The sequence below is a fragment of the Haliotis rufescens genome, unplaced genomic scaffold (genome assembly GCF_023055435.1).
Source record: "Haliotis rufescens isolate VD_foot unplaced genomic scaffold, xgHalRufe1.0.p SCAF_5, whole genome shotgun sequence".
Taxonomy (NCBI): domain Eukaryota; kingdom Metazoa; phylum Mollusca; class Gastropoda; order Lepetellida; family Haliotidae; genus Haliotis; species Haliotis rufescens.
In genome coordinates, this window is record NW_025964223.1 from 27,692,346 (window position 1) to 27,707,376 (window position 15,031).

At 37.7% G+C, this 15,031-nt stretch overlaps 1 protein-coding gene across 1 annotated transcript; it reads left to right on the forward strand.

Moving 5' to 3' along the window:
• Nucleotides 1–8,116: 8,116 nt before the first annotated feature.
• On the forward strand, nt 8,117–14,717 carry LOC124110365. The gene is made up of 4 exons (XM_046469672.2): nt 8,117–8,269; nt 10,736–10,797; nt 12,864–12,983; nt 13,412–14,717. The coding sequence occupies exons 2-4, from the start codon at nt 10,743–10,745 to the stop codon at nt 13,753–13,755; spliced, it is 519 nt and encodes a 172-aa protein (XP_046325628.2). The 5' UTR covers nt 8,117–8,269; nt 10,736–10,742; the 3' UTR covers nt 13,756–14,717.
• Nucleotides 14,718–15,031: the final 314 nt, after the last annotated feature.

Consider the following 15,031-nt stretch of genomic DNA (forward strand, 5'->3'; position numbering starts at 1 on the left):
ATCTCTCTACACTTCATCATACATGCATCTCCCTACACTTCATCATGCATGTATCTCCCTACACTTGATCATATATATATCTCCCTACACTTCATCATGCATGTATGTCTCTACACTTCATCATACATGTATCTCTCTACACTTCATCGTATATGTATCTCCCTACACTTCATCATATATATATCTCCTTACACTTCATCATGCATGTATGTCTCTAAACTTCATCATATATATATCTCCCTACACTTCATCATGCATGTATCTCCCTTCACTTCATCATATATATGTCTCCCTACACTTCATCATGCATGTATGTCTCTACACTTCATCATGCATGTATCTCCCTACATTTCATTATATATGTATCTCCCTACACTTCATCATACATGTATCTCTCTACACTTCATCATATATGTATCTCCCTACACTTCATCATATATATATCTCCCTACACTTCATCATGCATGTATGTCTCTACACTTCATCATACATATAATCTCTCTACACTTCATCATGCATGTATGTCTCTACACTTCATCATATATATATCTCCTTACACTTCATCATGCATGTATGTATCTTCACTTCATCATATATATATCTCCCTACACTTCATCATGCATGTATCTCCCTTCAATTCATCATATATATATCTCCTTACACTTCATCATGCATGTATCTCTCTACACTTCATCATACATGTATCTCTCTACACTTCATCATACATGTATCTCCCTACACTTCATCATATATATATCTCCTTAAACTTCATCATGCATGTATGTCTCTACACTTCATCATGCATGTATCTCCCTTCTCTTCATCATGCATGTATCTCCTTTCACTTCACTATGCATGTATCTCCCTACACTTCATCATGCATGTATCTCTGTACACTTCATCATGCATGTATGACCCTACACTTCATCATGCATGTATCTCTCTACACTTCATCATATATATATCTTCCTACACTTCATCATGCATGTATGTCTCTACACTTCATCATTCACGTATGTCTCTACACATCATCATGCATGTATGTCCCTACACTTCACCATGCATGTATCTCCCTACACTTCATCATGCATGTACATGTATGTCCCTACACTTCGTCATTCATGTATGCCTCTACACTATATCATGCATGTATGTCTCTACACTTCATCATGCATGTATGACCCTACACTTCATCATATATATATCTCCCTACACTTCATCATGCATGTATCTCCCTTCACTTCATCATGCATGTATCTCCTTTCACTTCACCATGCATGTATCTCCTTACACTTCATCATGCATGTATGTCTCTATACTTCACCATGCATGTATCTCTCTACACTTCATCATATATATATCTTCCTACACTTCATCATGCATGTATGTCTCTACACTTCATCATGCATGTATGTCTCTACACTTCATCATGCATGTATGTCCCTACACTTCACCATGCATGTATCTCCCTACACTTCATCATGCATGTATCTCCCTACACTTCATCATTCATGTATGCCTCTACACTTCATCATGCATGTATGTCTCTACACTTCATCATGCATGTATGACCCTACACTTCATCATATATATATCTCCCTACACTTCATCATGCATGTATGTCTCTACACTTCATCATGCATGTATCTCTCTACACTTCATCATATATATATCTCCTTACACTTCATCTTGCATGTATGTCTCTACACTTCATCATGCATGTATGTCTCTACACTTCATCAGGCATGTATGTCCCTACACTTCACCATGCATGTATCTCGCTACACCTCATCATGCATGTATGTCTGTACGTTTCATCATGCATGTATGTCTCTACACATCATCATGCATGTATGTCCCTACACTTCATCATATATATATCTCCCTACACTTCATCATGCATGTATGTCTCTACACTTCATCATAAATGTATCTCCCTACACTTCATCATATATATATCTATCTCCCTACACTTCATCATACATGTATGTCTCTACACTTCATCATGCATGTATATCTCTACACTTCACCATGCATGTATGTCTCTACACTTCACCATGCATGTATCTCTCTACACTTCATCATATATATATCTTCCTACACTTCATCATGCATGTATGCCTCTACACTTCATCATGCATGTATGTCTCTACACTTCATCATGCATGTATGACCCTACACTTCATCATATATATATCTCCCTACACTTCATCATGCATGTATGTCTCTACACTTCATCATGCATGTATCTCTCTACACTTCATCATATATATATCTCCCTACACTTCATCATGCATGTATGTCTCTACACTTCATCATGCATGTATGTCTCTACACTTCATCATGCATGTATGTCCCTACACTTCACCATGCATGTATCTCGCTGCACCTCATCATGCATGTATGTCTCTACATTTCATCATGCATGTATGTCTCTACACATCATCATGCATGTATGTCCCTACACTTTATCATATATATATCTCCCTACACTTCATCATGCATGTATGTCTCTACACTTCATCATAAATGTATCTCCCTACACTTCATCATATATATATCTATCTCCCTACACTTCATCATACATGTATGTCTCTACACTTCATCATGCATGTATATCTCTACACTTCATCATGCATGTATGTCTCTACACTTCACCATGCTTGTATGTCTCTACACTTCATCATACATGTATCTCCCTACACTTGATTATGCATGTATCTCTCTACACTTCATCATGCATGTAATCTCCCTACACTTCATCATGCGTGTAATTTCCTATACTACACCATGCATGTATCTCCCTCAACTTCATCATGCAAGTCTGTCTCTACACTTCATCATAAATGTATATCCCTACACTTCATCATATATATATCTTCCTACACTTCATCATGCATGTATGTCTCTACACTTCATCATGCATGTATCTCTCTACACTTCAACATGCATATATCTCCCTACACTTCATCATGCATGTATGTCTCTACACTTCATCATGCATGTATGTCTCTACACTTCATCAGGCATGTATGTCCCTACACTTCACCATGCATGTATCTCCCTACACTTCATCATGCATGTATGTCCCTACACTTCATCATGCATGTATGTCTCTACACTTCATCATGCATGTATGTCTCTACACTTCATCATGTAGGTATGTCTCTACACTTCATCATACATGTATCTCCCTACACTTCACCATGCATGTATCTCCCTACACTTCATCATGCATGTACATGTATGTCCCTACACTTCATCATTCATGTATGCCTCTACACTATATCATGCATGTATGTCTCTACACTTCATCATGCATGTATGACCCTACACTTCATCATATATATATCTCCCTACACTTCATCATGCATGTATCTCCCTTCACTTCATCATGCATGTATCTCCTTTCACTTCACCATGCATGTATCTCCCTACACTTCATCATGCATGTATGTCTCTATACTTCACCATGCATGTATCTCTCTACACTTCATCATATATATATCTTCCTACACTTCATCATGCATGTATGTCTCTACACTTCATCATGCATGTATGTCTCTACACTTCATCATGCATGTATGTCCCTACACTTCACCATGCATGTATCTCCCTACACTTCATCATGCATGTATCTCCCTACACTTCATCATTCATGTATGCCTCTACACTTCATCATGCATGTATGTCTCTACACTTCATCATGCATGTATGACCCTACACTTCATCATATATATATCTCCCTACACTTCATCATGCATGTATGTCTCTACACTTCATCATGCATGTATCTCTCTACACTTCATCATATATATATCTCCTTACACTTCATCTTGCATGTATGTCTCTACACTTCATCATGCATGTATGTCTCTACACTTCATCAGGCATGTATGTCCCTACACTTCACCATGCATGTATCTCGCTACACCTCATCATGCATGTATGTCTGTACGTTTCATCATGCATGTATGTCTCTACACATCATCATGCATGTATGTCCCTACACTTCATCATATATATATCTCCCTACACTTCATCATGCATGTATGTCTCTACACTTCATCATAAATGTATCTCCCTACACTTCATCATATATATATCTATCTCCCTACACTTCATCATACATGTATGTCTCTACACTTCATCATGCATGTATATCTCTACACTTCACCATGCATGTATGTCTCTACACTTCACCATGCATGTATCTCTCTACACTTCATCATATATATATCTTCCTACACTTCATCATGCATGTATGCCTCTACACTTCATCATGCATGTATGTCTCTACACTTCATCATGCATGTATGACCCTACACTTCATCATATATATATCTCCCTACACTTCATCATGCATGTATGTCTCTACACTTCATCATGCATGTATCTCTCTACACTTCATCATATATATATCTCCCTACACTTCATCATGCATGTATGTCTCTACACTTCATCATGCATGTATGTCTCTACACTTCATCATGCATGTATGTCCCTACACTTCACCATGCATGTATCTCGCTACACTTCATCATGCATGTATGTCTCTACATTTCATCATGCATGTATGTCTCTACACATCATCATGCATGTATGTCCCTACACTTTATCATATATATATCTCCCTACACTTCATCATGCATGTATGTCTCTACACTTCATCATAAATGTATCTCCCTACACTTCATCATATATATATCTATCTCCCTACACTTCATCATACATGTATGTCTCTACACTTCATCATGCATGTATATCTCTACACTTCATCATGCATGTATGTCTCTACACTTCACCATGCTTGTATGTCTCTACACTTCATCATACATGTATCTCCCTACACTTGATTATGCATGTATCTCTCTACACTTCATCATGCATGTAATCTCCCTACACTTCATCATGCGTGTAATTTCCTATACTACACCATGCATGTATCTCCCTCAACTTCATCATGCAAGTCTGTCTCTACACTTCATCATGCATGTATCTCCCTACACTTCATCATATATATATCTCCCTACACTTCATCATGCATGTATGTCTCTACACTTCATCATGCATGTATCTCTCTACACTTCATCATGCATATATCTCCCTACACTTCATCATGCATGTATGTCTCTACACTTCATCATGCATGTATGTCTCTACACTTCATCAGGCATGTATGTCCCTACACTTCACCATGCATGTATCTCCCTACACTTCATCATGCATGTATGTCCCTACACTTCATCATGCATGTATGTCTCTACACTTCATCATGCATGTATGTCTCTACACTTCATCATGTAGGTATGTCTCTACACTTCATCATACATGTATCTCCCTACACTTCATTATGCATGTATCTCTCTACACTTCATCATGCATGTAATCTCCCTACACTTCATCATGCGTGTAATTTCCTACACTACACCATGCATGTATCTCCCTAAACTTCATCATGCATGTCTGCTCTACACTTCATCATACATGTATCTCCCTACACTTGATTATGCATGTATCTCTCTACACTTCATCATGCATGTAATCTCCCTACACTTCATCATGCGTGTAATTTCCTACACTACACCATGCATGTATCTCCCTACACTTCATTATGCATGTATGTCTCTACACTTCATCATGCACGTAATCTCCCTACACTTCATCATGCGTGTAATTTCCTACACTTCATCATGCATGTATCTCCCTAAACTTCATCATGCATGTATGTCTCTACACTTCATTATGCATGTATGTCTCTACACTTCATCATGCATGTATCTCCCTATACTTCATCATGCATGTATCTCCCTACACTTCATCATACATGTATCTCCCTACACTTCATCATATATATATATCTCCCTACACTTGATCATACATGTATCTCCCTACACTTCATCATATATATATATATCTCCCTATACTTCATCATGCATGTATCTCCCTACACTTCATCATACATGAATCTCCCTACACTTCATCATATATATATATCTCCCTACACTTCATCATACATGTATCTCCCTACACTTCATCATATATATATCTCCCTACACTTCATCATGCATGTATCTCCCTACACTTCATCATGCATGAATCTCCCTACACTTCATCATATATATATCTCCCTACACTTCATCATACATGTATCTCCCTACACTTCATCATATATGTATCTCCCTACACTTCATCATGCATGTATCTCCCTACACTTCATCATGCATGTATCTCCCTACACTTCATCATATATGTATCTCCCTACACTTCATCATATATGTATCTCCCTACACTTCATCATGCATGTATGTCTCTACACTTCATCATGCGTGTAATTTCCTACACTTCACCATGTACGTATCTCCCTAAACTTCATCATGCATGTATCTCCCTACACTTCATCATACATGTATCTCCCTACACTTCATCATGCATGTATCTCCCTACACTTCATCATGCATGAATCTCCCTACACTTCATCATGCATGTATGTCTCTACACTTCATCATGCATGTATGACCCTACACTTCATCATATATATATCTCCCTACACTTCATCATGCATGTATCTCCCTTCACTTCACCATGCATGTATCTCCCTACACTTCATCATATATGTATCTCCCTACACTTCATTATATATGTATCCCCCTACACTTCATCATGCATGTATCACCCTACACTTCATCATGCATGTATCTCTCTACACTTCATCATACATGTATCTCCCTACACTTCATCATGCATGTATCTCCCTTCACTTCATCATGCATGTATCTCCTTTCACTTCACCATGCATGTATCTCCCTACACTTCATCATGCATGTATCTCCCCACACTTCATCATATATATATCTCTCTACACTTCATCATACATGTATCTCACTACACTTCATCATGCATGTATCTCCCTTCACTTCATCATGCATGTATCTCCCTACACTTCATCATGCATGTATCTCCCTACACTCTATCATATATGTATCTCCCTACCCTTCATCATACATGTATCTCCCTACACTTCATCATGCATGTATCTCCGAACTCTTCATCATACTTGTATCTCCAAACACTTCATCATGCATATAATCTACCTTCACTTCATCATGCATGTATGTCTCTACACTTCATCATACACGTATCTCTCTACACTTCATCATACACGTATCTCTCTACACTTCATCATACACGTATCTCCTAACATTTCCTCACACATGTATTAACAGGATCCTGTATATTCAAGAGGACATATAATGCAGTATTAGTGATTGCGCCATCCTCTGAGTACATACTTCCGCTGAACCACGTGCGTGATCTGCAGTTTCTAACAGGACATCCTCTCCCTGTCCAAAGTCCTACTAACGCATTGTTCACCATCTCTGACACCAACAAGCAGCAAATATGCAAATCGATGTTGAAAACTATGGTAATTGTTGCAAAAAAAAAAATTGTTTGTTTGTTGTTTAACTCCACACTACAACTATATTCCAGCTCTATGATGGCGGTCTGTAAATAATCGTATCTGGACCAGACAATCCAGTGATTGACATCATCAGCATCGTTCCACACAATTGGGATACGACGACAAGCGTCAACCAATTCAGCGATTCTGACCACCCGATCCCGTTAGTCGCCTTTTACGACAAGCATTACCTGAAGACCTATTCTAATCCGGATCGTCACGAGTCTCATAATTAAAAGAATTATATGTAATTCGTTTTCTCTCATACGTTCAGTTCAGCTTCAATTTTTTAAGTTTCACCCGATTGGCCATGCTGCCTAACTAATCCATGTTAAATTATCAAAGTCAGTTCAGTCAGCTGGTGACAGTGATTTTATGCATGAAATTATTCAAACCACAGAGTCTAGTTCTGTGTTTCACTTTTTTTGCTTTCGTATATCGATGTTTTGATGATATAATCGTGGGTTCGAATACCACATTCTACACAGAGGTAAACGTCTCGTCTGCATCACTGCTTCACTTCGGGGCCCAAAAGGCCCCCCACCACCATGTCATCGTGTCCAAACTGCGTGGTTCGATGGACTGTCTGGTCCATACTCGACCGTTTACTCCCCAAGAATCGTATGTATTCATATACCACTGTTTCAGAAATTTGCAACGTAAACATGATCACAAACAGGACGTTAACTATGAGGGCATTGTTCACACTTGCGGACAATCACCATCACGTGATCATGACCCTACCCGGACACATCTCCATTTCATCTTGTCATCACTGCTCGAGTCGTGAAGACGTTCATTTTTGTTGTGAGTATAATTTTCCTTTCAGACACTTGTTTGTTTTGCTTCTGTAGAATCTTTAGTCGAAAGAAAAGCAGAGGAGCGGGGGATATTCTAAGAATATAGAAATTCAATAATGTACCTAAAAAGATACAAAATTACTCAAATAGTCTTTCGCGCATTATTTTCTTTCGCCTAAATTACCCATTAGGAAAGCAAACCAATATTTCCTTGTCGCTGTCACATCATGTTATTATTTAAGGGTGTATTTCATTATATAAAATTACATATCATTGTTTAAGAAAACAAAGGATATGCCGTGTGGACAGAAGCAGTAATACTAAATCTTATTTGTCACCACGTATAAGATATTTCTTGAAACCCAATACGATTTAGCAAAGGAGGTCACATAGATCAGACCATTTGTAAAGAAAAGATTTCATTGTGTTTCTCTTTTGGCCAAGAATTTTTCAAAAAGATAAAAAAAAAATTCTTCAAAATATTGATTAGACATTAGTGTTTGTTTTTCCTTCTTAATTTTAGAAGTATAGATATATCTTATTTATCATAATAACATGATTAAGTATTTTTTGTCATTGATGGCCAATAGGCCAATAATACCTGGTTTTCATCAAATTGAATTTCAAAAGGTAAACTATGAAGATAGTTCTCTAGTTGTGTCCAAACTGAATCTACATAGTGGCATTCCATATAAACATGCATCAAAGATTCTGGTTCCTTCTCACAAAAGGAACAATTGTTATCATGATTAATATTCATCATAAACAATTCTGGTATAAATAATTATATATATATAAATCTATATTGAAAGTCTAACATCTAAATATATTTTATACATTTCTGTATTGTAAAAATATTTCCTCGCCAGAAATGTCAATATTGATAATTTGTTGCCATTTGAAAAGTTAAATGGGAAAACTGTCAATTCGTGGACTTTTATTTTACCATCTTTTGAAATTTCATTCATTTTCATTGGTTTTTCTTAGTGTGTGTAGAGGGCTTGGTCTAAGGTGGGAGTTATTTTGTCTAAAAAGTTTCGGTGATCACCATCTATGTTTTCTGAAATAGAATACAATTTTTCATAAAATATCTTTTGATCTTCCATGATCTGATTTTCATCAGTAATTATATCACCACTATGATTTACTAAATTGTTTGTACGTTTTTATTAGTATAATTCCTAATAGCTAGTTGGTGTTTCACCTTCCTCATATCATTCATACTTCGTGAATTCCTCTCACATGTTCTTCTCTGAATTTATTCAGTTCGGATTTATATTTACTTAAATCTGCCAATGTTGATTCATTTATGTTTTGGACATCTTCTCTAATGAAATTTTCTAATTCACTTACTTTTTTTTAAAGAAATTCATTTTCTTCACTCGGTTTTCTTTTATAGTATGAACCCAAAGAAATTGATTTGCCTCTAACTTTCACAAGAAAAGTGTAAAGAAATAGAGAATCACTTATCGTTATTCCAATAAATCATCTATTACTTCAATGTCCTTTTTATCCTGCGCATATTCAAATGTTGAGTCTATAATAAGTCTCCAACTAATTGTATGTATTCCTCTTTGTACAATAAGGATGTGTTGAATTACCAATATCATTTACCCTTAGTTTTACTGAAGACATTAGAAATTCCAAAGTAATCACAGAGTGGTCAGATTTTTAACCTGGTAGAATATTACAATGCAAAGAAAGATTTATACATTCTTTCGATACCAGATAAAATTCAAGCTTCGCTTGTTGTCTTAGGTCCTTTCTCTTTTTATTTTATAGTTCCATCAAGATATCAAGGAGATCAACATTTTCCATAGTCTCCAAAAATACATTTCGGTCTTTAGAATTGTTTCAATTTTGATAACTGTCAAGGTCGATTAAGGTTTAAGAACCAAATTCCAGTACCCGCAAAATACGATAGCTTCATTGTCAAAGTCTATAATATTGTTCGATAGTGTGTTGTAAAATGCAGGGTAATCTGTATTAGGTCCATGTACATTACATTGGGTCATTCGTATGCCGTCAAAAGTTTAATCTGTTTTAATGTAATTTCCAGTTTTATTATCCAGTAATATGGCATGCTTTATCCACGAAATTTACTTTTGAAAATATTTACTACAACTTTTGCATTTATTTTAAGAATATAAATGTGGAAAGCATTTCCGAAGATGTTCTAACTGTGAAAATTATTAAATTAGAAAAATAACTTTATTTGAGCATTTCTTACGATTCACTTTATCAGGGTTCCATTGGAGGTTCTTTTAAGATTGACCTTGGAAACCCGTTCGTCCTGCTCGACTTGGTTACTAAATTGAAAAAGCATCTCGTCCTTCGTTAAACGCCATCTAAACAGGCCGCGACATTGTCAAAGTCATTCCTAAATCACTCCCCTTAGTTAGTGGTACTTTATATACCACTTTTGTATAATACATGACATAGTGTGTATGTTTTGTAAATTGTCCTTCTCCAGAAACAGAATGAACTTCAAGAAGCAGCTGGTCGGACTCCAGATAGCGTTTATACTGATATCTGGTGAGTGTCTGAATGATCAATAAGACGTTAACTGCTCCAATAATATTCAAATATCCTCAATATGATGTTTACACAGGTGTGAGAAGAATTGAACCAACTTTCAACTTCACATTGATAACAACATTCTTGTAATATGGATTCTTACAAAGTTACAACTCAGGTCAAAACGATTTTTGGATAAAATAAAGTCAAGCTTAAAACTTTCTTTCCCTTCACAGTGTTGTACATCTCTAATGGAGAAGAACGCTGGTTTGCGCTTGAATTTAAAATTTTGACATTTAAAACAACTTGTTATGGGAACAAAAAAAATTTACAATGTATCTATTTTCAAGTCTTTGAAAGGCATTTAGAAGTGATACACATAAGGAAGAGAATTTATGAATGTCAACTTCTTTATTATAAGGTACACAACGTTTCAGAGTATTTACTTACTCCTTCGTCAGGTGAATATATATTATGTACCTTTAAGAACAACAAAAGTAATGAGATAACAAAGGTGGAACTAAAAGGGAAACTTAGCCACATGGAAACCTACACTTAAGAGTAAATAGCGCTGATAGATGATTATGATGGACAAATGAAAGCCAGGACTTAAATGATCACTGATTGGTTATGGGCAATAGACAATGAGAAAACGGGAGGCCGGGAAGTAATTAGCATTAATAGGTAATAGAATGGAAATAGCAATGGACACATGGAAGCCAGTTAGATAATTAGCACTGACAAAAGATCAAAGCAATAAATCCCAAGCACTGGGCAAATAGGATCCCTGGTCATGGCTCATGGCTGGGGATCTGTTATATACATCCTCGGGGGTTGTGTCTCTACACTGGCTTGTAGATGGGTCTCGATAGACTTACCGCCAGAAAAGGTCACATCTATGTTGGTTTTGTTCTTGATGCGGCGGGAGATCTGAAAGAGGCAAGGCCTTGGTAGGGATAGGATGTTTTACTTTTGAAAAAGAAAATTGCCTGCAACATAAATTGCTTAGTTGCAAGGTGTCTTGGCGATTAAAAAATCAGGTTCAGTGTTTTCAGTAAGAAATATCAGTTTTTGAAGCTGCAGCTGAAAAATAGCCTCCCCCCCCCCCCCCCCCCCACACACACACACACTTGATACTTGTTATTTGCTAAAATAGTCGATAGTCAGTCAGTGCACCATTCTCCTCCAAACAGTACTGTTCTCTAAAACATCCACAAACTCCACCTCTAGGTTTTCCTCATATATCAAGCTGACACACCGTGAGATTAACGGAGTGTTGTTAAAAGCGGCGCCAAAACTAACACACACACTCCTAAAACCACACCATCGAACTCTCCGGGCGGACGCTCTACCACTAGACCACGAAGGAGGTGTAGCAGATATTAGAAAGGAACAATCAGCGTAAGCGTAGTATATCTCCATTCTATGTTCCCATTCAGCACCATGGCTTCGTGTCGGAAATAACGCACAAATCGCCATCTCACATATCATCACACCCCAAATTACATGTCATTCGAATCCGGCTAAAACAAAGGTATAGTGGCGGCGTGTCCATGGCAGTTATCATTTGAAAATGGAAATGTACGAAGCTGGATAATCAGGCATACACGTGAATTGAAATTTGTCGTTTTACCATTCGGCAAGATAAAATTACTCTTCACACTTGACATCATTGATTGATAGTTGGTCTGCCAGAGGCGTGGTCCGGCTAGGTACCGGGATGGTAATGAACTGATTCTCTGAACTGTAATGTAACACAATACCCCACATCAGATATCTGGGATATCCTAATTGTTGACATCAATGGCACCATATGTTTAGCATCGGTGTTCTAACGGGAAGCCTCACTCTGGTTGATGGATAGGGAAACCATTCGATTATTTTGATCTGCTAATTTTCTTGTTGCTTGACATTAACTTGTTTCCAATCACGTCACTGATATGTCCAGCTGATAATTTAATATGCCTTATTCAGTAAATCATAAGTATACAACGGCTACATTATCAAAACTGTTTTCAATAATACTAGTCTACGGAAAATCGTATTCATCCTGATGGATTATTCAAAGACGATTGTACTTTCAGCTGCTCCCGGATATGCAACAGTCTTCTATCACTACACCAACCAAGCTGGTGTTGACGGCATAAAACAAAGTGGTTTTATTAAACAGAGTACGAATCCGAGACATGCCCACTTTGGAACAGGTACGTATTTGTGCAGATATCGGTTCCGCCTGTTAAATCCTGAACGTCTAAATTGTAGTGTGTTGTATTGATGATTCACAGCAAGGTAACAGAAGGGTAACATGGGTATGATATCGTTCAACATTGCCTGATGCAGAATTGATATAAGTGAATATTAATAATCCTTTCAATAAATATGTGTGACCGAGTTACTATATGTTCCAGCATGTCAGTAGCCACGGCAGTAGCAGAATCCTATCCACTTTGTTAGGATGTCACTGAGGTACTATCTCTTCCAGCACGACAGCAGCAGCAGAAGTTATTATCTGTCCCAGCATGACGTCAGCAGCAGGAGTTGCTGTCTGTTCCAATCTGTTGGTCCTTGCTTGCGGGTGACTGATGACCCCTAGCATCTTGTTCACTTGTTCACTATCTCCGTCTGGTTTCAGGAGTGTACGGCACTGGTCTGAGCCCAGCCCACGGCAAGGAGGCAATAGCGAAGAACAATTACCAAAACGGCTGGAAGGCGAATATGAACGCTGGACGAGTAGATTATGCTTTCGAGTTCAACCTACCCAGTAATAGGGTGGAATCACATACTCCCAAAGGTCGTAATATATTGTTGTACAAGGGAGGGAACCTTATTCTTAGTGATTATAATTATACCGTGGAGAAGACTCCATATGATGTAATGTTCGGGTCCCCTGGGTCTTTCGCAGATACGTTTGCTTCGTGCAATCAATGTATTGTCATCAATGCCTTAATGGCAATTGTCATCATTAAGATGTACTAAATCGTATGTGTATTGCCTTTGGCACATTGCATAACAAACCTCGTTCCAGAGGTTTAAGGCGAAAAGATATAAAAAAAATTTAAATAACATGAAATGACTCTTGCAAAATATACGAAAACACATATTTGCACGGATTTACCTTTTTCACAGAGGCATGCATGTCACACATGTGCCTTTAATGAAATTGTCTGGTGTGCAGATTTGACATATGCAGACACGTTCTAATAAGTCCTCTTTTAAGGCCAATTAAAACTTGGTAATCGGAATATTCGTAGGTATCTCCACCCTCCCTTCACATCATAGCGGGACATTATGAAAGGTTTTATAGTGGAGGAGGTACACACAATCTCGCACGCACACATACACACCCTTTTGAAGCACACTCATCATATTGGCTTGTACAAAAATTAGCTATTAATTGACTAATGTGTGGGTAATAATTTCAAAATGCATCCTGAATCATATATTTTGGCATTTAAATTCTTCCTCACCCTTCCATAACCCAGCATCCGCGTTTGGACCGAGGAGATGGTAAACACTGGGAGTCGCCATTGTGGAGAGGTTCACGGAAATGACCTTTGTACCGAAGATGACCTTTGTGCTGGAAGTGAACATTAGTGTATAGACCTATCGGCACGTGAAACCTGGTGAAAGTACTTCTGACTGTACATTCAGATTGCGGCTGGGTGGATCAAGCCTACAACAGGGACATTTGTGTGTTGGTTTCATCATATTTCACTGGACATTACGTATCAAGTTTGATTGTTACGACAGACCGTCCTGGCCATGCGCCTTGAAGTCGTCGAACGTGCTTTTCGGATCAGGTTATTTACAAAAATGTAATACATTGTTCGTGGATAGTGCCCTCTTGTAAAATTCTTCTGATGTCCGTGCTGTAAGCCACCGTTGGCACATTGTCACATTTTTGTGTCCACATGTAAACAATAAACTTGTGTGCAGAATTGTTGTTTTGTTGGTCACCATCAATGAGTTTCTCTGGGGAGTTTTTCCTCTTGCGTGGTTTTCCAAATTGCACTAGGAATTGTGTGCTGGTTAAAGGAAGCTTACCGCTTCAGTGTTAATTTCCGTATCCTTTACTACTGATGTTATTATTGCGGGAAGTGAACTCGCCATTTCCTCTACCTGCCTCTCAGCGACGGTCATGCAAGACACAATGGTGTTGTAGGAATTGCTTACCTTAAACAAACATGTATATACTACACACTGATATTTCTAATAACCCTCCTGTGACGTCATGGGAAAGATTTCCGCCCGT

Excerpts from the sequence above, each read along its gene's own strand:
- LOC124110365 (XM_046469672.2), top strand. The coding sequence starts at position 10,743 with ATGAACTTCAAGAAGCAGCTGGTCGGACTCCAGATAGCGTTTATACTG. Across the intron at positions 10,798-12,863 it reads AGCGTTTATACTGATATCTG|CTGCTCCCGGATATGCAACA; the intron begins GTGAGTGTCTGA and ends TTGTACTTTCAG. Across the intron at positions 12,984-13,411 it reads ACATGCCCACTTTGGAACAG|GAGTGTACGGCACTGGTCTG; the intron begins GTACGTATTTGT and ends GTCTGGTTTCAG.